This window comes from Neolamprologus brichardi, chromosome 7 (assembly GCF_056152115.1).
Source record: "Neolamprologus brichardi isolate AB-2024 chromosome 7, ASM5615211v1, whole genome shotgun sequence".
Classification (NCBI taxonomy): domain Eukaryota; kingdom Metazoa; phylum Chordata; class Actinopteri; order Cichliformes; family Cichlidae; genus Neolamprologus; species Neolamprologus brichardi.
This window is the reverse complement of record NC_142110.1, coordinates 15,783,768-15,805,938: the sequence shown is the minus strand read 5'-3', so window position 1 is coordinate 15,805,938 and position 22,171 is coordinate 15,783,768. Positions and strand designations below refer to the sequence as shown.

General features: G+C 39.8%; 2 protein-coding genes across 3 annotated transcripts; both read right to left on the bottom strand.

The window, feature by feature from the left end:
* Nucleotides 1–331: 331 nt before the first annotated feature.
* Nucleotides 332–13,053, bottom strand: ctdspl2a (CTD (carboxy-terminal domain, RNA polymerase II, polypeptide A) small phosphatase like 2a). 2 transcript variants are annotated; one of them, XM_006782639.3, is made up of 13 exons: nucleotides 12,738–13,053; nucleotides 10,343–10,554; nucleotides 8,073–8,208; nucleotides 7,764–7,910; nucleotides 7,334–7,573; nucleotides 7,098–7,191; nucleotides 6,458–6,569; nucleotides 6,256–6,342; nucleotides 6,085–6,147; nucleotides 5,905–5,984; nucleotides 4,024–4,150; nucleotides 3,787–3,882; nucleotides 332–1,624 (listed from the first exon to the last, which is right to left on the bottom strand). In XM_006782639.3, the coding sequence occupies exons 2-13, from the start codon at nucleotides 10,529–10,531 to the stop codon at nucleotides 1,559–1,561; spliced, it is 1,437 nt and encodes a 478-aa protein (XP_006782702.2). In that variant the 5' UTR covers nucleotides 10,532–10,554; nucleotides 12,738–13,053; the 3' UTR covers nucleotides 332–1,558. The 2 variants fall into 2 exon arrangements, with proteins under 2 accessions (XP_006782702.2, XP_006782703.2); XM_006782640.3 differs by lacking the exon at nucleotides 12,738–13,053 and adding an exon at nucleotides 11,910–12,604.
* A 359-nt stretch (nucleotides 13,054–13,412) lies between these two features.
* Nucleotides 13,413–20,952, bottom strand: sqor (sulfide quinone oxidoreductase). Its single transcript, XM_006782641.3, has 10 exons — nucleotides 20,794–20,952; nucleotides 19,932–20,136; nucleotides 19,587–19,757; nucleotides 19,399–19,452; nucleotides 19,098–19,292; nucleotides 18,765–18,974; nucleotides 18,375–18,558; nucleotides 14,684–14,751; nucleotides 14,385–14,563; nucleotides 13,413–14,298 (listed from the first exon to the last, which is right to left on the bottom strand). Exons 2-10 carry the CDS (start codon nucleotides 20,127–20,129, stop codon nucleotides 14,241–14,243), a joined length of 1,317 nt encoding a protein of 438 aa, XP_006782704.1. The 5' UTR covers nucleotides 20,130–20,136; nucleotides 20,794–20,952; the 3' UTR covers nucleotides 13,413–14,240.
* Between the last annotated feature and the right edge of the window lie 1,219 nt (nucleotides 20,953–22,171).

The following is a 22,171-nucleotide window of genomic DNA, read 5'->3' as shown; positions in this document are numbered from 1 at the left end:
GGATAAATATGCCCCGTCTAGTCCCCATAACCTTCAATGTTTTTGAAGGTTATGTCATCTGATGAGGTCTAGGAAACAAAATAAAGTTTTAAAAAAAAGAAAAAGAAAAAAAAGACAGTTTTAAGTATCAAAATGTTTTGATCAGAAAAAGCAAACCAAAGAACTCCTGCTCATCTTTCCTGTTGCACTGATCCCAGACGAGCATCTCCACATTCACTCGTCCACCTCTGTATCAATTTGCATAATCCTGCAAGCTGTCTTCACTTTAAAAATAAAGCTTAAAAAAAAGTGTTGCTGAACAAACTAAAATCTCAGTTACTGCTAGGAAGCCTTGTGTCGTATAAAAATGTATTTATTTTCAAGGAAACCATTGAGTAACACTGAATACACCAGGAGTGATCATTCAATAAGTCAATAAAACTCGTGACTCCTACATCAAAGATCCCACATACAAGACGTCTTGGAAAAGAAGATTCAAAGCAAACATGTTGGCAATTTGCTGGTGCTACAATTTCATTTTTCCCCCACATAACAAATTTAGGCGATACACACCTGTGTAGAAAAGTGACAAGAGTTTACATCAACTTACAAAGGGCTGGATGTCAAAGTGCAAGATGCCTGAACCCCACCCACCCACCCCTCCTGTCAAAGAGGACGATCAAAATGTCGCAACCAGAAGCGGACTCTTAAATAAAAATCTCCAAAATTAAGATTCTACCATTATGGGTTGGTATTCATTTGAGACCCTAGTCTATCTTACATTTCATAGCTTTAAAATATTATTTCAGAAACAGTTTCCTCCCAAAGAATTTCTTTTCTTCTTCTTCTTTTTTAAACTGCACCTTATAAGAGACGACTGCATGTAATGGAGTAAAGCATCACAGGAATTATGCAGGCATACAACAGAAAAGCAGCTGCTTATCAACAAGTTCAAACAAAACAACATTTTCATCAGTTAAAAAAAGAAAAAAGCAACCGAGTCAGAGTACATACTAAAATCTGAAGTGAAACTAAAATGACTTAAAAACCTCAGAGAAAAACAAACAAACAAAAAAAACAAAACAATTATGTACATATATTTACAGGCAAATAGAGTGAATATTTTACAGGTTTGACTGGCCACTGGAGGTCAGGAGGAAACCAACAATGTCCTTATAATCCAACACTGTGTGACATTCAGTTTTGTCAAATGACAAAATACCTTCCAGGAGGCCGTCTGCAAGGTCGCACTGAAAACAAGTGAGCTAAGAAACCTCTGCTCTGAGTCTGCCTTCACTGTGTGTGTGTGTGTGTGTGTGTGTGTGTGTGTGTGTGTGTGTGTGTGTGTGTGTGTGTGTGTGTGTGTGTGTGTGTAAAAACATCCAGGACTTTTTTTTTGTGGACTTGAACATAATTTTCATTTTTTCTTTTTTTTTGTATGACTTAAAAAAATTATAATAATGGCAATGTTGTGTATGCAACATTGCCATTCAGAGCTGAATCCACTGAATACATCCTTCTATGAGTCCGTTTGTTTTTTCCTTCTTCCACTGCGTTCTTGTAAATGAACATTAGCACCTCAGTCTGGAGGGAGGAGGTCGTGCAAACGAAACCGCTCTCGGATGTGCGGTCTGACGTCTTCATTCTGGGACGAGACAGACAAGGTGAGACCGATTTAAAAACTGTAAATTATTAAAATTTCATTTTGATCACACATTCAGGATGTCTTCTTCTCTGCACGAGAAACAAGTAAAGACAAACTTTCACTAAATGCACTGTGTAGAGCTGGGCTGCTATGGGAGGGGGGGAAAAAAATCTAAGAAAAATCTACAATATTTTCTTTTCAAATCAGTCGATACTGATATCACGTTAAAATTAAAATCCCTACTTCCGTAAAGCTCAAAGGTTCCCTTTTACACCTAAATGAGATGTTAAAATTTACGATTGAGCTGTTGAACATGATAAATGCGCTGCAACATTGTGCAACTGTATTTTAAATATGTAACATGGGTTTTCTGACAAGGAAAAACCTTCAAGTGTTACAGAAGAACAAAAACAAACTGCAACACTAAATTCTTTGGTCAGGTCCAAAAAAAATAAAGCAGCTATTACAACAAAAAAATGTAATAAATACAGTATAGAGGTAAAGCTTTTTAACTCCACAAACAGAAAATACTAAACATATCAGTACAAATTTTTAAAAACTTTCAAATATACATAAAAGGAGAACATAAGCAAAACTAACACTCAATTGTGTTCTACTTTTGTATCAATGGGAGTCTCAGTCATGGATGTCTGTGAAGGTTCTCAGTCATCCAGGTCATCGTAGTCTAAGGAGCTTGGAAAGAAAAAAGTGTCTGGAGTTCTTTAAGTTGCTTGAAGACATTTCACCTCTCATCCGAGAAGCTTCTTCAGTTCTAGGGTCAAATGGTGGAGAGTCCCAGATTTAAGCCCTGTGGGAGTGTCCCCCCGAAGAGGGACAATGGACCCCCTAATGAGACGCCAGACGCCTTAATGCCCACTCACAGCCTGGGCCATCTGACCTCAGTAAATCACAGGATAAGGTGGGGCTAGGTGAGACGTCTTCAAGCAACTTAAAGTCCAGACGCTTTTTTCTTTCCAAGCTCCTTAGACCTCAGTCATGGATCAGATGTGTGACTCGTTCCACCACTAATCTGCTGTGGTAGCAAAAAGCTGTTCAGCTCTCCCTCTTCTCTCCACATGTAGCAGAATAAAGTCGGAGGATAAATTTTCGACTCTGCTTACTGGCATCATGCCTTGTCACCTGCCTTTGTGGAAACCTGCTTTTAACACAGTTTGCAGTGTTGGAGCGCATGCTGCTCTTCTCTGAGTTTTCATTTTCTGTTGCCATGTCGTCTTTTACCTTGCCCGAGCTTTTAGCGCAATGGGCGTAGCAGCCCAAACATAAGCTCATGTGCTGCTGCCGGCTGTCTCTCCTACCCCGTGTACGTCAACCCAACCTGTGTGGCTTTGATGTTATTCTACCCACATGACTGTCTTGGCACTACTTATTGTCAATGGCCTTTTGTGTTGTCCGTCAAAACATGGATGGAGTGAGCTCTATCGATTTTATACCGACCATGTTTGATATCACTAATGAGTAAACCTTTTGCATGATAATGTTATCGTTTTATTGCCCAGCTCTAATCATGATACTACTGAGCATGTCAATCCAGCAGAGTTAATGTTACACAGTGCTGTGTTAATAACATGTTCGCCTCTCACGTCCGTCTTCCTCTGCTTTACTCACATTACCTAAAACTTCTCTGCACCATTTTACTTTCTGCTCTTTTTTGGTTGCACTTCCTCTCAGACCACCTTCTCTTTGCTGATTGGGTTTCTACACTTACAAAGCTATGAAGAAAAAAAAAAATCTAATATTAAAATGTGAGCATTGTTGACTGAGTTGACACTTCCCTTTTTTGTGGTTAAATGCATTGGTTACAAAACTAAACCTGGCACCAAATTAAGCCAGCGACAGCTGACTGACAGCTGTTATCTAACCAAGAGTTAGACTACAGCTTTCTAGCTAATCAAAATGTGCGATTAAATTAAATGAATCAGTAGCAAAGTAAGAAACTTAACTGGTTTGTTTAAATAATTTACACATATTTGTTTATATGTTCTCTATTAGCAACACTAAATATAAAACTGGTAAGTTTATTACACAGCTAACTCTGTGTGTGGTGAAGAGTGGGTGGAACAGTGACAGCAGACTGCCAGCTGTGGTTATTTTCCACTGGTGTGAATGCACAGATGCAAATATTTACAAGTCCAAGTACATACCAGCTCCACAAGTTTCTCGAGGAAAGGAATAAGCTTTAGAAGCTCGTTGTCATTTCTATCCACAAACCAGCTCTCAATGGGGATTCCATTGGAAAGCTGAAAGAAACAAAAATGCGTGTTTAGATCAATGTGACACAAAATTATGGATAAAAGTGCAGTTTAAAATGAATTCATTCATTTAAAAAAAAAACAAATAAACAACTAATAATAAAATAATTTCTGGTGTAAGAACTTTACCTGATAAGCAAAGGCTTGGGGTGAGTTGTCGATTATTACAGTTTTGGAAAGATCCCGCCCGAGAATGTTTAGGTCTTTAATGTAATTTCCTTGGACGCACACACAGTGCTCACGAAATAGTCTATGTCTAAAAGAAAGAAAGCAAAAAAGAAAAATGCAGCATGACAGATTTATTCTGAGAAAATAACACCAAAGGAAGAAGAGCTCTGGTGAAGTGAATGACGCTTACAGAAAAATTCAAAGGGTCAAAGCAAAAAATACACAAATGATTTACACTGTGCATTTGTCCCGAGGTTGGCGGTAAGGTGACAGAAGGAAAAGAAATTAATAAATGTTTCATGAAAAAAAAAACAAATGCAAGCGTCCCGACAGGTATTTCAGATCTGTTTGTTTGAAACAATGAAAAGGGAGTGAATGGTGCTTTCAGAATAATATATTCATGAAACTCTGGACACGCTGAGAGGACCAAATCAGTAATGCTGGTTGTGCTTGAATGAGTGAGAAAAATGATATAAGCTGCATGTTTATGTGCAAGTGATGACCTTCAAATATTAATCATAAATAAATAAATGAATGACACCCAGGATCAGTTTGCCAAAATACCAATGCAAGGTGGGTATGACTGGGAAACTGCATGCTTACTGGCTAACAACTCGTGATTGACAAGACACTATTTTGATACATAATATTTGCAAAAAAGAGACTTAGTCCAAGCAAGTCCAGCAATAGCAAAATGGTGAAAAGTGCAAAACTAACTAGAATTGGAGAAAGTCTTTAAAATATGATTTGTGGCTCAGTGCTACAGGCAACATTGCCTTCAAACTTTTATTTTGAAGGCAAATGATCTCAATTGCTGGTTTGTGTTACACTTTTCACAGCTTCACTACAGCCAGCAGAGCTGCTGAACAGCATTTGTAGAGAGGTCCATGACTTCCATGCAAACTACAACTGCAGCTGCCAAAGCAATCACAAAGAGGGTTTTGCCAATCAGTTGGGGAATGCACATTTATGCTAGCAACAGGTTGTTGCCAGGGGCTTACTAACCACTCTGCAAACCTGTGTGACTGGACCTTAAGCAACTGTTTTTCCAGCGACTACCAGCAACCCCAATAATCACTTGCAACTCAATTGCGGCCAGAACACTAGTCTTGGTCTGTTGGCCGCTAGCTTCTTCCATCTTCTCGGTTTTGAGTTTGTTGCTAACATCGTCATCTGATACATCCTTTATGGCTTTTTTAGGTTTAGGTCTATGTTTAATCAGCATCCTGACTGGCTGGGTCGGAGCAAGTGCTAATCAAAGGGTGGCTTTAGCTGCGGTGTAGGTGCAATTAGAGGATGTAAAGATCGGAGCTCAAAGTTTTGCTGCCGTTCAGATACACGAAACAGCCGGAAGCCTTACTAGTTGGGGAATACTGATTTTTTCCCCCTCATGACTCTCCAGAGCTGTGCATAGGCTCTGCTAAGGAGCGACACACAACCAAGCTGGTCGCCTGATAAACTGAACCTCTTCTAACAGAGAGCCTAAACAACAACAACGAAGCTTGCTGAGAAGTCCAAACACGAATCTTCAAAGGACTTGTTTACAAAATCAACACAATCAGGAAGGGGGAGGAGCTTTATGGCTTTTCCAGTAAAGAAAACCTGCTGTTAGTTTTACTGGAAAAGGAAACATGAAGAACTTGAATACTGGATAGTACACCTGGTATAAAAAGCAAGGAAGTTCCTTTTTTTTCTGTGTCAAGAGCAATATTTTAAATGTTCATCTTGGGTCTGCTGGTGAACTCTGATGGAATGAATACAGGTTTGTATCCTGTTCATTTCCTCTCTTACTCTACAGCTAACAGACATCTTACAAAGCTTTGGATGCACGTTCCCACTGACCTTACTAACTGTTTTTTCGGATCCAGGATGTTGAGCAACTTGTCAGCATAGACCTTCTTTGAAGCAGTGAAGAGAATAATCTGAAATTTTAATGGACAGCAATAAATGACTAATATTGAATCTGAGAGGAGGCCAGACTAAACAAACGTCGTATGCACTCTAACAAAAGATGCCTCTTACCTCGTACAACTGAGACATGCGCTCGAGAAACTCTCTGAAAAAGGGCCTCAACCGAACATACACCTGCAGGTTTAAAAAAAAAAAATGAAAAAATAGATCAAGAGACAGAAGGTTTAGGAACAGCCATAAAAAGTGAGTCTCTTAATCTGGGGAATGATGCTGAACCTGTACCTGGTATATTACATCTTGAAAAAGCACGGGGAATGTCAGAGCTGCATCTTCAAGCTCATTCAAACTACAATGAACCAGAGTTTCATCCTGGAAGCAAGAGAAGAAAAAAACAACAATAAAATAAAAATAATTTGTCTTTAATTTGAGTATTTTTTTAAATTTTATTTTGAGATGAAAGCATAAGGGACATTTCGCTGCTTACCAGATCAAGGACAAGAGAAAACTCTGGTGTGCTGCGTGTTTTTAAAGGCAGCGCCGGTTTGCGTGTTAACTGCTCTTCTGTCAGCGGAGGCACATGCTTGATGAAGAAGTACCTCGAATTTAGAGAAACCAAAAGGAAATATATCAACAGTCAAAAATCACAAGTATTTAATTGTCCCAGTTGAACCTTTGATAGTAATATAACTCATTCACTGTTTCTTTTATAGATGTTGGATAAAAAAAAAAATAAAGTAAAACAAAGAGAATATTTAATCTTCACTGGGGGGGAATCGGGGATGAACAAACAGTATCCTCCAGTGAAGTAAACGCAGAGTGATGCACAGACTTAAAAGTGTGGTTTTGCTGCCACCTGGTGGCTGAAAGTTTCACAACAAGCTCAACACCAGCATACAAAGTCACCTTGAATGTGATTTCAAGTGGAATCACACCACAAAACTCAACAAACACAGGGTTTGCTGCCCAAAGTGCAAGCTCAAATTTAACAACAATGCAGCACTTATTCATTTAAGTCTATTGATGTTTACTTAATTAATACTGAAAGGAATTATATTAAATTTAGAGTTTGTTTAAAAAAAAAAAAAAGGGGGGGGGGGGGGGGGGGGCAAATTAGATTAACTTACGGGTCGAAAACTTCCCAGTCCTCATCGTATGAGGGTTCTGCTGGAACTGCAGGTAATGAGTGTGGATAGCTGCCATCTGGCATACACCCAGGAGCTGACAGAGACACATAAGATTTAAGAGAAATTCAAATGCAATGATTCTGAGAAATAACAAGCCTCTACTGTGAAGTTGTCCTTGTTTATGTGAATTAAGTTTTAAATTCAAGGAGGATTAGGCCTAACGTGAGTGGTCGTACCTGTTAACGGGGGCATGTCAGTTTCAGTGACGATCTCTCCTTCTTCTATGGTTGTATCGGAGGTAATGTGGAGCCTCTGTGGTAAAATCGGAGCAGTGTGACACGGAGCGATGCCCTCGGTGGATGTGAGGGTGGATGTGAGAGTGCTGCTCGGCATCTCTTCAGCCTGCTCGATGTCCAGCTGTTTCATGATTTCCTCTGCCTCCATGGCTTGGCCGGGAGAATCAGAGCCAGGAGTGGCTTAACAGAGGGAATACAAATAAGAGATGTGGCTTTCAGTCATATATCGCAGGTTCTTCAGAAAAAAACCCTAAAACCATTCAGTTTATGATATTTCAGCATGATTGCTTTGTTATCATTTATTTATTATTTTTTAATTCAGCCTAAATTACCTGTGGATCGGCTACAGAATACTTGTGGACTTTCTTACCCGTTTTAGTTGCTGGTGAGAAAAAGTTGAAGACTGGGGAGAAGATGGTTCCAAGGAGGGTGGTGCGTGGTGGGCTGCTCGTTGAGTCGATGGGGGCCTCCAGTTTACCGTTTGGTTTAATTGGTTTATTATGGCAGGTCATGGTGTCTTTTGAAGAAAAAGGAGGGGAAAAAAAGGACATGGTTTTAGTTTGTTGACACTATTGTAAAATATTGAGGGTTCTTAAGACTGAGAGCTATAAAACTGCAGTATATACATAAAAGATATGTGAATTGTTATGGTCAGCTTCTACAGACTGGTCTGTCATACCTTTATTTGGACTTTTCCGGCAAACTCTGGATACGGATTTATTAGAGAGACCTCTAGTCTGTGGTGTTGAAGTAATGAGATCACCGTCGGGATTACAATCAATACGACTCCGCTTGGCAGGAATATCCTGCTCCACCTAAAAAGAAACGACACACACACACACACACAGTTACAAATGTACATAATTTCAATTTTTCCACAGCTTTAACTTCTTCAGTGTGGAAATCGCTAACATGTTGCAATGCAAAATATATTTAGCAGCACTGAAAGCAGTTGCCATGACATCACCACAGAAAGCGCATGTTTAATTTCTCAATGTGGATGTTTTACCAGCATGTGATGACATTTGATTAAAAATGCAACTTCTGTTCTGGTGGTTAGCACTGCCACCACGTAACAAGAAGGTTCCAAGTTTGAATCCACTGGCCTGACTGTCAATGGTTGTGTGGGTCAACCCTGCAATAGACAGGCAACCTGTCGAGGGTACACTCCATCTCTACCCCATGACCTCTAGGAAAGCCTCAAGTCTGTCTCACCACTATGAATCATATAAGTGGAAGAAAACTGAAGGCTGATCTGTTAAAGGTCAGTGCACTGACATACCTTACTAACCCACTAAACTTGCTTTGTAGTACTCCTCTAAGGACATAACAATGAAAACAATACTGGCATGACTGTGTATGTGACAATAAAATTTGAATTTTGGCAGCTGCCAGTGCTACCCCTCAGCTTCCTAGTAGATGCACTTATGAATCAAACTCCCAGTGACCTCTGACCTTGAGGTCACTGAAATTCAAACATAGTAGATGCACCTATGGTATGAATGGCACATTATCAAGTTATCACTTTCACAAACCCGTGTGTGCGCATGCCACACACACAGGTTTGTCTGCAAGGTCCCCATGGTCCTTTTATGGCTGAGGGGTAAAAACAGAGTGTGCAAAGTGCTTTGACTGACAGGCAAAAGGAGAACACTCAACACTCAACTCAATGCAACTTGTTAAGTCAAACTGTCCCAACACCACTAAATGAAGCCCTCCTTTGAAATGAATGTATGACATTGTCACTGCATTTGCATGCAGCTGGTGATGCAGAAAATGTCTACATGTTTGTTTGTTTTTTACATTCTGTTCTACCTGTTTTACACTGCTGGAACTTCAGTTACTAGAACACAGACCAGAAAACTGGTTATGGTTACATTATTAGGCCGTTTATCAAACAGAATATCTATTCAATCAATAAAATTGATTTCACTTTAATCTGGTGGCAAACTAAACTGATTTCCATGTCTAATTTATTAGGTTGTGAGACAGAGTCAGAGTCAAACACACAGAGTAACCTCTAATGCTTTAATAGATGCATTTTAAAGGTTTCAAGCTCTAATGTGTGGCTGCTTGGTCGGAAATAAAAAACAGCAAAGATATTAACATGTTTACTTTACTCCTAAGTATGCTAATAATGATCATGAACTCAGTAGATCTGGGGATTTTCTACAGCATTGCATTTTCTTGTACTCCTGTAAGCGGCAGTGTTGCATTTTACTGTGATATTTTCATGTTTTTTTACAGAGTAAAATGTCTCTGATTGGAACGAGTGGTGCTAAAACGAACCATTTTTGTGCAGAAGAGTCAAACGATGTGGGCAAACGCCGCCCCTTTTACGTGAGCGTGCAAGCAGAAAGCTTAAGTTTATCTCTGACTGGGGTTTAAGGTATTGTTAAGCCAGCAGACACAAAGAAAACCTGGCTGTGTAGAACTAATATACACCTTAGGATGCATAAGTGTATGTGTTTATTAAGGCTGACATGCCTGCATAGCATGAATGCAGTGCTTGTGTTATAATCCCTATTCTGAACTTTTTAGATCTTGTCTCTGACATTCATCACCTGTGTTATATTAACAAAAATTTACAATGAAAACTAAAAAAAACAAAAACAAATAAAAACCAAGCAAACTAGCACTATGTGGAAACTATGTAAAACGAAGCAACATAGAAAAAAATAAACGAACCCACTGAAGCCTATAGGAGGTTTCGGCAGTCTAAGACAAAAATATCTAACTTTTGTGTGGCCATCAGTAATTTGAGTCAGACTTAAAATAATTGTAAACCTGCTGTTTCGATCTCTAAAAACACTACTATCAGTTACATGCGAGACACAGCTTCCCTTTATCAGCTTTTTGGTTTGTTTTTTTAAAGTAGCTGTGTGTGTTCTTGTGGCGTACTATTAGAATGAAGCACATAAAACAAACAAAAAAAAAAGCTGTGCTTACCTTGACTGCATTTCCACGAATGAATTTCTTGATAGTGGAGAACAGGCCTGTCTCATTCTTCTGCATTTTGCCTCGACCTCTCACCGGCGATGGCTCCACTTCACAGTGTTTCCTTTTGGCCTGGGACGGGTGGGTTTGATGGCCTACGCTCGGCTGCTGAGGAGCTTTACGCACTCTCAGCTTCATCATGTACCAACGTCACATAGAAAAATCTGACAAGGAAGGAAAACATGGAGTTAAGTCGACTGAGCGTTTTTGACACTGCACTTCAAACACAAAGGGTACACACTCAATCCTTTGTGTTATATTATCAGATTTTCTCTGAACATGTTGCATTTTTTAAATGTAAATAAAATGTTCACAGAAACAGTTTTTCCACTGTTGAGTGTAAGGGAGTGGATAATAAAAAAATCAGAATAATAAAAAATTCTAAAAAAAAGTGTGCATTTCAATACCTCCTGCAAGAGGTCTACTACTACAAAACATCAAGTTCCACAGATAACAGTAAACAATCCATCCATAAATGGTAAAAAAAAAAAAAAAAAAAAGTGTGCTTTACCACTCTGACAGGAATCGTGCATTTCCCCATTACTTATGACCAAAAATGCAAGTTACAGTCAAGTACATGAACCCCTCCACCCCCCAAGAAAAACCCCTCAAAAAACCTAGACTGTGATAAAAACATAAAAATTATCACTATTTTAATTGTTTTTTTTAATTTGTACTTTGTTTTTTTTAAGTGTTTTAATTTACTTGAGTATCAAAAGGGCTTTTGTTTACCAAAAGGTCAGAAACAGCAGGAAATTGCACAAGTTCCTCTCCAACCATGTGCCTAAAAATCCTGATAGGTTTTCAGATCTGCTGGGCAGCCAATATCATACAAGACAAGACTTTTTACATAAACACAAAGCAAACATTTGTTATCCTGACAAGGACTTGTGCTGAGCAGGATATAGCAACTCCTCTCTTCGGCAGACAAACTGTGTCAGGATTTTTCCTGGCTTAAAAAAAAAAAAAAAAAAGGCCTTTGGGCGTTACTATGCAAGTACAGCAAGGGCTAAGACTGAGTTACTTCATGTTCTTTCTTGCTTATTTTATAAACAAAATAATACTAAAAAAAAAAAAAACCCACCATAAAGCTAACCATCTTTTTTAAGCTCTACCCAAAAACCTCTTTAATGTGTTTCAGTTTGTTTTTGTTTTTTTAAAATGCACGAAAAACACTGATGCAGCTTCTAAATTCCCCTCAGTTTCTAACGCAAATTCTTGTTTTATGAAATACGTGTAAATACAGGTCACATACGTTGACATGACAGTGTGTGGTTCTAGTTTACTATAGCAAAGAAGCAAGTTCCTAAAGTTGTATTTATTTATGTTTACAGTTTTCACATCCTCATTCTGTCTCCCTCCGCAGATACAGTCAAGTGCGTTTTTATTGGCGTGCTAAAGCTGTGCAACGAAAACCCACGATTTATGGACACTTCACCACCAATCTAGTCAAAATGTGTGCAGACAATTGAGCAACTGTTAAGGAAGCTCATCAAATTAGTTCATATGAAACGCATACCTTTTTTTTTAGCTGTCACGGCCACTCGACTCCGGTATAAATGAAAGAAAAGTTATGAAAACAAAAATTCGTGTAAGCCGCACCGGTCAGCGGAGTGGGTGGTAAACACCAGAAGTTAGCAAAAATATGAAGCTTTCGGGTTATCCGAGGTTAGCTGCTGCTTAGAGGATAGGCTTTGTGTTTATATATGTTTGCTCAGTTGTTGCTGAATGAGATCTGACAGCAAACAGCACCGCTGTCTGTCGTTATGTAACATCAGACGGGCTGCCTTAACGCCAACGACGTCAGCTACCGCTAACGTTAGCCAACCGCTGACATTTAGCATCAATACTACACAGACAACACCGCTCTGACGCTGATGCCCCGCATTATTTGGCCCACCGCCGACTTTACGTAGTCAGAACTGACACCTGTAGGCTTAACAGAACTGTTGTTAATGCTAGCATAAAACAGGCGCTGTCTGTCAGTGGGTTCTGTGGCTAACGTTAACCAAACTATAGTTAGCTTGCAAGCTAACAAAACGCCAAAGGCAGCAAAAGCCATTTCGTGACATTACTCCCTCCGCTTCAAAAAACTCCTCTAGTGTGTCTTCCGACAGCATATCTATAGGTAATATGGAAATTACTCTTTAATCCTTCAGTGAAATAAAGGTAATTAAAGCAAACTTCGCTGTGGCTAACGCGTCATTTTGTTCGCTCCCGTAACCATCTTTAGCAATTGAGACTACGCCCCCTTCGGTAGCCAACATTAGCTGCTAGCTAACAGGAGTCAGGCTTTCACGGGGGGACAAGCCTTTTTGTTTACATGTTGACGTTGTTCGAAGCTTACCGATGATCTAGGAAGCTCTTCAAAACGTCCCGCAGCGTTGTCAGCTCTCGGCCACGACCGTGGCGGCCACGGACAAAGATCGGGCCGTGGTTGTTGCCGCCAGCTGTGTCCGTCGCTCGGTAGCTAGTCACAGATCGACCATGTCTGCGGACGCCATTTCCCGCCTCATCACAAACATAACGTTGCGGTGCGCAGAAGAATGTGACACACACGTAGGTGAACCAACGTGGCGAGCGCAGTCAACAGGAAAATGGCTTTAGTATGTGCGCAGCTGGACCCGGGCTCTCCGTCACACTTTATCCCTGCTGGTGCTGTTGTGTGACTGCAAGAATCCTGTATTAATTAAGCCGAATCTGAACGTTTGGACTGCAAATTGGCATTTTTTGTAGGACAGTGGCCAGGATGGTTCAGACGTTTTAATACTTTCAAAAATCTTGCAAGCAAAAAACAAAAACAAAATCCCAAAACAAAACAAAAACAGCTTCTCTACATTATACTGTATAATTTGACTAAAAGCAGGCTCAGCTTTTAGTCAAATTTAGATCATCTCTTGTTGGGGAGAAAAAAAAAAAAAAACCCCAAATAAGTCGGAAAGAAGCAAAAATGAAAGTGAATTAAACTTGGCATTTAACCAAACTCTGGACATTCATGAAATCCGAGACAGTCATTTAAATATCCCTGCAAGTTTCCGACATTTATTGATGTTTTTAACGTTGACATTAAACTGCTGCTGGAAAGGTGATCACGAACTGAAGACATATTCTGCCAGTTTGCAATAAGAAGTGTAGTCCTGCTGATGACCTTTAACATGCAGAGAGAGGAATAAAGAGTAGTCTGTTTGAATCCAGTGACCCAGGTCTCTGGATTTTGCAAATTAAATCCAACTTTTATACAAGTACACATCAAAGTCTATTGATAGTGATCAGGTAAAACAGATTATTCAGATTATGCAAAAGTGTCTTCATCTGAGAGCCTATCATATTCTTATTTCAGAGGACATACGGGCAATTTTACACATGTGTGCAATTAAATTTTGGCCTCCCATGTCTGAAAACCGCTTTTCAGATTTAACCATTTCAAATCAAAGCTGCTCATTAAAGTCCAATATTGTAATTTTATGAAGTAATAATTAATGCAATAACAAAACAATTCATTTGTTGTTTCATATTATCCTGCAATAACAGTCTGACGTGAGGTTTCATAAGCTTCAGTCATTTTAATAATTATAGGATATTTTTTTTGTTTTAATACAATGAAGCTAGCAAAAAAAAAAACAAAAAAAAAAACCCAGCTGATCTATGAGCAGTTTAGACCCACTCCATCACTCCAGTCGTTTAATTCCACAGTAATATCAAAAACGCTACTTAAATGAGCTTTTCCGTGAGACCGATTAATCATGATGTTCAAAACATTCACATTACTCCTTTATCCATATGCGTGTCCACCCTTGGGTAGATGATTACACAATGAATTTCCTTTCAGATTCAAACTGAAGATGAGGTTTCATTTCATCCCAAGATGCATGATTTTCCTGTAAGGTCCCGGTCCGCCCCACAGCCCCCTGTCATGAGACAAATAAAGACAAAGCTGTTGTTGTAGCGGCTTAACTGCTGCTAATTAACTGCTGTTAATTAACTGTAAACATACCTAAGAAGGCCATGCCAATAGAGGTGAGGCATCACATCTGCTTTCATGAAGTACATTAATCGCCTCTCCTTGGCTTGGTTGAAGGGGAATGTTTCCAGCGGTTGTCCGTTGTAGTCGAACTCTGCCAGGATTACTGTGTTGTAGCTTGTGACCAAGGGACATGAAGTATACCCATCATACTAAATAAACAAGAAAAGGACAGATTATCAGTTTGTGTGTTTTTCAGTAGACGTATTTCCTAAGAAGCAGCTTTACCATATTTACCAATTAAACATATGAATCATAGCTGTCACACTTACCTTCTTATCTGGTTTTTCTTTTTTCAATATTTTGCTGATAGTTCGGCTCAAGACAGCAGACTGTGCCGCTAAAAACAAACAAACAAAAAGAGTTTAAATTCTGCTTATATCCAACAGGTCCTTATTCGATAAACTGAATTACACCAGCATGTTTATCTTGGTCAAGTTTTCTGGAAGCTGTTGTAGGTCCTAAAATGTACAGCATCATTGAGGTGACCTGCACATACTGACAATTACAAAGCTCAACCAAAAACAAAAGTCACGTTTTGTTGGGCTATCTTAAGCTCTGATAAGCTTGTGCAACACCACAACATTTATTTCCATCCAGAGTTACATTCCTTTTTTGTAAAGAGCTTCCATTGATGATGGGATTAAAGTGTTCTCCAGCACATCCTGAAAGTCTGGACTCTGTTGTGGCCAATCCAGGGCAAACAATGTCCCATGCTCCCTCAACCACTGTTCTACAATTTGAGCCAAATAAATTGTTTCCATTTTTAAGTATGTAGAAGAAAATATGCCATTGATGGAAAAGCCTGGTCATTCAGTCTTTACTTTTGGACACACAATGTTGCTGAAACTGACCAACTGAAGCAACCCCAGATCACCACACTGCCCCCACGGACTTTTACAGCAGGCACCAATCACTTCACCCACCTATCTTCTTACCCTGTCATACCTGTTTGGTTCAATCCAGTTCGGACCACATGGGCCTTGCCCATTGCTCCAGAGTCCAACCTCTCTTCTCATTTGCAAACTGAAGGTCCCCCAGTCATACGTGGTTTTCTTAAAAGCTACACAGCCATTTAGTCAGAATCGCTTGATTTTGCGTTACACTTTTTGTGTGTGGAAATGCTTTTACCCTGACTCTTAAACATAGCTGTGAGTTTTTCTCTTGGTTTTTACCTTCACCAATGAGGTTATTTTTCTCGGTAGAGCTTTTGTGTATTATCAGTCTGTCTGTAAACACATTAGCTCAAAAAGGTTTTGAATGTATTCTGATAAAACTTTGTAGGGGTGTAGAGTGGGGACATGTTAACAAACCATTAAAATTTTGCTTCCATCAACTAAGGTCAACTCAATAAATTATTGGTTGAAAACTGACAAAATGCCTTAAAATCTAGAATCTATGATTCTTACAATTTGGTGTGCATTGTTGATATATAGAACCCTACCGTATAAAGACTTAAAATATGTCACTTTTGACCTCTCCTTCAATGTTAATAGTTTGATCTGAAGGCCAAAGTGATAATACTACAAAGAACCATTTAAAACTATGTTTCTTACTGCCATCCCATATGGAAAAGAAATAGTAAAAACATATATGACTTACTCATGAAAGTGGCCACTTTCATGAGTAAATCATATATAAATCATATAAGGCTTACATGATTTACTCATGAAAGTGGCCACTTTCTCATTACTTTCATATATTTTTTTAGTAAGGATACAAAACATACAAGTTTCATTATATAATTTTTCAAGGGATCTTATATGTGTTTTCACTCTTGTATGCTTTCCATACAAGTTTCATACAAGACAGATAAAAACTTTATAAGATTTATATATATCTTTTCCATATGGGATAGAAGCTTATAGGGAACGATATACGGGGACTATTCAGCTATTAAGCAACTTGAGGGTGTGTCCATTTCTTAAATGGGAATTAAAGCCGGAAGTGGAGTACACACAGGAAGTGATTACATCAGAGAGTCAAGAACATTTAGTTGACATCAAGGCATAATGACCTGTGGCAATGCAAAGTGGGCAGGCCACGAGTCAAAGTCTCAACTCTGAGGCGCTCGGAGGTCTTTGTTACAAAATAAGAAATGTGGCAGAAGAATAAAAGACTTCAAACATAGCAAGCAGCATGTAAGGCTACTGTGCTCTCTGACTTCATTAGCCTCAACTAAATTTAACAAGTTCAGGTAGCTTGTTAAAACATCTGAACCAATCAGAAGCCAGAGATGCTTACAGCAGTTACTGTTCCAAATTAAGCACACAGCGATGAAACTTTAGAGCTCTTATCCTAAAGAAGACTACAGCGAAATCTGAAGCATTTATAGTTAGTGATCTGTTGTTCAAGTGCGTCCATTGTGAATGCCTTCGACCTGTACACCCAGAAGACAGCATAGAGTAGATCCATATTCACTAGATCACCTTCCCAGAAACGCAGTGGCTCTGAACCTAAGATTTAACTATAAATATGAAACTTGTTCACCTTGTGTAGCATTTTACCGACACACTTCCCTCCAGATCAAACTTCACCCAAGGACAGACAGATGGACTGACCGGCAGATAATGTCAACACTACAACTGTTAGAGGGGCTAAAACAGCCACATCCTCTAGACTGAAAAAAGAAAAGCAGTGAGCGATACATTTACAAAGGTATACAGTCGCTTCAGACTGCATACCCCACCATGACTAAGCAAAAACATGTTTTATATACACACGTGTATGTATGCAAGATCCACCAATTCAAACTGCAATTCAGGAAAAACAGAGGAACTCTTTGTAGAACTGAAAAGTAATTATGAAAGACAGAGGACTCTATTGGTAAAGTTGGCTGAGCAACAAAGCAGGACACTCCTTGGTTATGGATTCAAACATCACTTTAACAGAAATGCTCTCCACAGGAAAACCTTCCAGAAGGACAACAGTATAGTACCCCAGCTACACAGAAGTGACTCTCAGTAAAAAGCCATTAGACAGCTTTGTAAAGTATGACAAAGAGCTTTTAAAGAACTCCAAACTGAACTATCCAGTCAGAAGTGAACAGACCATGTATTTAACACTCGGCCGCTGCTCATCACCGACTCATATCAGCCTTAATGTCAGCACGTCTCAGCCTGGTTGGAGCTGAAGGAAGGAAAGCACCCAAAACCAGTTCCAGAGCACAGAAACCAAACACTAAGATGAAGAGTCAAGTTTCTGCACGACAATGGCCTGAATTATACAAAAAAGACAAATCTGGAGTGGCTTCAGGACATGTCTGACTCTGCCTGATTAGTCCAGTCCATACCTGGGCTTAAAACACCTGAGAACATCTGTTCACGTAATCCTTTCATTGTGTGTGACCATGGCAGGATGATCCAGGAAGGATAGCTAACCTGGCAATCTGTCTCCACACTGAAAAATGAAACTACTGCACAATAAAGTGTGGGTATTTTCCTTAAGTGATGAGACACGATATGTTACATCTAAAGTCTGCGCTGAATTGCTTGAAATGTAGTTTATTATTAACAGAGATTGCACTGGCTGCAATGACACAGGAAATCCAAAATTAGCCAAGTGTGCAGGATTAAAGCTTGTACTATCTGTTCATGCCAAATACAAACAAAAAAAAAAAAAAAAAAAAGAAGAAAAAGAAAACCATTGTGAAATGTAAGATCCTTACATTTCACTTTATTGTGCAATCAAACTCACAAAACGATACCTGACACTCTGACCAACCTACTAAAACAAGCAATGTCCCCACAGAAACAAATTCACTGGGTGTGATGGTGTTTTTATAGTCTTGTTCCAACAAATGATTGTGTAATACAGCAGATAGAAGCTTTAAAAAAAATAAAAATACAAAAACCCAACCAAAAGTCCAAGCAGGTCACACAAGAGGAAGCTGTGGAATGAATGAGCAGAGTTTTCCAGACTTTACTCGGCGCAACGCTCAACCTAAGTGCACAACACACTTACCGACAGCTGCTCCGGTTTTGGATGTGGGAAGGTTGGTGCAGTCTCCGATCCCAAACACGTTTGGATACTTGGTATGTTGGAGAGTTTCTTTGTTCAGATCCAACCAGCCGATCTCGTCGGCCAACGGACTGCCTTTAATCACCGAGCTGGGTCCCATTGGCGGTGTAACATGAAGCATTTCATACTTAAAAAAAATAAATAATAATAAAAAAAAAAATTCTGGTTATTCTGGGGTTTCTTTTTCAAATATTTTATATATTAAGATGCAAAAAGAGAAAATGTGTAGCCTAACAGGTTGCAACCACCCCCCCCAAACAAACACCCTTTTTATCAGTACTTAAAAAGGACATTTATACATGAAACAAAAGTGAAAGTTGCCGTTACAGTTACCTCGATAACTTTGGTTTCCCCTGGTTTGTCAAGATTTTCAAACACAGCTTCTTGCTTATCTGCGCGCACTTCAATCAGGTTGTGCCTCAGGTTAATCTGTAGGTCACGCTTTTTCACAATCTCCCACAGTGAGTCAGCGTATTTCTTTACCCCAAAGATCACAGGCAACGATGTGTTATAGATCACATTGGCTTTTGCTCTTTTGCCAGTCTTCAGTTGAAGCAGAAAAAACAAAAACAAAAACCACTCATCAAATTTGGAAAAAAAAAAAAAAAAAAATCACATTTGATTTTTCAACATTGTCTCTTGAATGGATCTCAAAGATTCAAGTACCTTCCTGAGGTAGGCGTCTGACAGGTACATGATCTTTTGTGGCGCTCCAGCACATTTCACAGGAGTATTTGGGAAAGTGAACACAGCATTGCCCTCTTTGAAATCCTGCAATGCTTTCCACGTTTTCTCCACAGTTTGGACAGAGTAGTTAGAGCCAATTTTTGGGTGCTCAAACCCCTCTGGGAGTCCTTTGATCTACAAGTAAAAACAACAGCAAAAAAAAGTATGAGTATAAATCTCTTAAGATGTAAATTGGCAGAGGCTGATTAAACAAATGGGAAAAAAAACCCTGTGATTTCACCTTCTCATAATGGAGCTCTAAACCAAGCGCCACAATCAAATATTCATACGAGATCTGTAGGGAGAAAACGAGTTTATGTCAGGTCTTTAAAATAATATTCAGCTTCTCTCTCACACACACGCACACAGAGACAGATCACGTGTTTTTAAGCCATTTTATAACTTTACAGTTTCCTGTTGTAAACTTACTTCAGTCCCGTCATCTGTGCGTACAGTATTTGTCTCTGGGTCAATTTCCTGAACCTTAGATTTCACCCATTTCACTCCAGATGGCATAAGACTCGCAGTGGGACGGCTTGAGGACGCTACAGTCTTTGCACCAGCACCAACCAGGGTCCATATTGGCTGATAGTAGTGGATCTGAAAAACACTTTTTTTAATAAAAAAAAAAACTCTGTTGACACAAGCTTGTGTGCAAGTTTCCTTTCAAGGTTTGAAGCACAGAAATGTAAACATGAAGTCACGGATGAAATGAATGAAAGCCTAAATCTGCAATGGGTGCTGGGTTACTGTGATCCTCTAGTGTGTCCTTACCTCGCTGGGCTCCACCACAGCTACATTCTCTGCTCCCACCAGCCTCTTCATCCGGGAGCTCATTGTGATACCGCCAGTTCCTCCTCCCAGCACAAGCATTTTGTAATGCTGTTTGGCAGAGGCATGACTGCTTGTGTGAAACTGAGAGATAGCAATGCCCCTCGAGTGGCACTGCTTGAGATGACGCAGTGCAGCCATCCTGTGTCTGAACCATAAGCACAGGTCGTTTTAGATCAGCCTCAGCTACACTGTCTGGGGTTAGTGCAAAAACATGACAATCTCTACTTCCTGCTTTGCTGTTTCCCATTAGCTAGAAAGTAAAGAGCTTAGCCAGATACAGGAATGGCTGGTGGAAATAAAACAAGCAGGATTTCAAACTCTCATCACATGTCTGAGCATTATTTGTTATTTGCAAATCAGCCCAAATATCTAGTGTGCTGACATGCACTAATAATGGAGGGGGGGCAGTGAGGTCATGATTTTGATTTTGTGGTTTTTATCTGTGGTTCTACCCACAGGTATTGTTACACAGGCGCCCACCAGGCCACACAAACAAACGTAAACAAACAAACAAACAAAAAAAAACCCACACAGTGTGCGATACCATAACATTTAACGGTGCTTTAAAGTAACAGGTCCAAAGAAGTTGTACACCGCACCACCACCTCAGAGCTGTTACGCCAAAACAAACGTGAACACAGGTCTCATCTATCCGGGTCCAAGCACAGTCTGAACCCAAGGCAGTGCTGCTGCTGTTGCATGCTGCGTAACAAGCTGGCACCCGCACAATCATTCCAGCACAGACAGAGAGCTGATAACGTGGTGCTCGGGTACACAAGTACGTCAATAAGCACAGGCCTACCTCAGCAGGAGCGCTGTCAACCTCCCGTGTTAATGTCCGTTTAGGCGGAATGCTCTTAGGCTGCGAACAAGTCCGTCTGACCTAATTTCTAATTTCCTCTCAGTGAAGAAGGTACCAGTGCCGCTTTCAAGCCCTACCCGCTGCCCAATTGCAGTTGGCACCTCCGGTCCCGCCCATTTCAGGCGAGTCACCAATCAGAATCGACTTTTTTAACCGTCAGTTTAAAACTCTAGTGTTAGCTTCTACAGCTACTGTAGCCTAATTAAACTAAAGGCATCAGAATAGATTATTGTGGGTATTTTGGCAAACGGGGTAATGTATATCCCAAAAGTTTAGACTTTTTTTTTAAGTGTTACATTGTTTTCCTGTGCTGTCGAAATCTGACACTCTACTTAACTAACTTTGGCCTGAAAGCACCTCAGAGTGGGCGGGTTGGAGACACGCCTGCACGTAGTCGGCCTGGAAAGCACTGTTTACGGTACAAACTGTGACTTGTACGTGCTACCCATTGAGCCGGTGATGGACCAGCAATGTATTTGTTACGTGATGTGAGAGAATGCTTTTATTATTAATAAAGTCATCTGTGACATCTCTGTTACTGTAGGCTTCTAGTAGTACTATACGAGTTTGCCCTTTAAACCATCAACATGCTGTAGGTTTGTTGTTTATGGCTGGTCATTTTCCTGTGTACACGCCCGCTGATTCTTATCACGTAAACTGCTCAGCAGATAAAACGTATAAGCTGGAGGGTTATGTTTATATAAAGGTTACATTTGGTGCAAAAAGCCTACAACGAAAAGTTTTCATCATTATCATCATGACTGTGCTTGTTTTGTATTCCTCAAACTGGTTTTACTGCTTCAGATGTCACCCCTATGTACCATCTGCTTTTAGATCATGTGTCTATAAACCAGTCCAAAGTTTAAATGATGAAAGTTCACTTGTAATTTTCAGCGTTCGCTTCACTCTTTTAAGGACTGTTGTATGGAGTGCATATGCTACAGTTGGGATTTAGACGTGTCAGTACAGATATTACAATAAAAACAAACTTTTTGAAAGCAGTTGACACATAGTCTTAGCAGACATCCAGAGTCTCAGTAAACACATCCATCAAAGCCTCTTCAGGCAAGAATAATAGATTTTTACACATTTAACAAATCCTATAACTAAGGTTTTTCATCCATCCATCCATTCTCCAATTCAGGGTGGGGTATGGGGCTGGAGCCAATCTCAGCTGTCATGGGGCGAGAGACAGAGTACACCCTGGACAGGTGCCCAGTCTGGTACAGGGCCAGCACAAACAGAGAGACGCGCTGGCATTCACACCTATAGTCAGTTTTTGGAATCAATAATGAGTGTAACCTAGAGAGTACCGTAT

What these genes read in the sequence shown, in the direction of transcription:
- ctdspl2a (XM_006782639.3), bottom strand. Translation starts at nt 10,531, where the DNA reads ATGATGAAGCTGAGAGTGCGTAAAGCTCCTCAGCAGCCGAGCGTAGGC. An exon ending in CCGGAAAAGTCCAAATAAAG is followed by an intron (nt 7,911 to 8,072) that starts GTATGACAGACC and finishes TTTCTTCAAAAG; the next exon opens with ACACCATGACCTGCCATAAT. An exon ending in TCGAGAAACTTGTGGAGCTG is followed by an intron (nt 1,625 to 3,786) that starts GTATGTACTTGG and finishes GTCTCGTCCCAG; the next exon opens with AATGAAGACGTCAGACCGCA.
- sqor (XM_006782641.3), bottom strand. Translation starts at nt 20,129, where the DNA reads ATGGCTGCACTGCGTCATCTCAAGCAGTGCCACTCGAGGGGCATTGCT. An exon ending in GCACAGATGACGGGACTGAA is followed by an intron (nt 19,453 to 19,586) that starts GTAAGTTTACAA and finishes TTCTCCCTACAG; the next exon opens with ATCTCGTATGAATATTTGAT. An exon ending in CAGACGCCTACCTCAGGAAG is followed by an intron (nt 18,975 to 19,097) that starts GTACTTGAATCT and finishes CTTCAACTGAAG; the next exon opens with ACTGGCAAAAGAGCAAAAGC.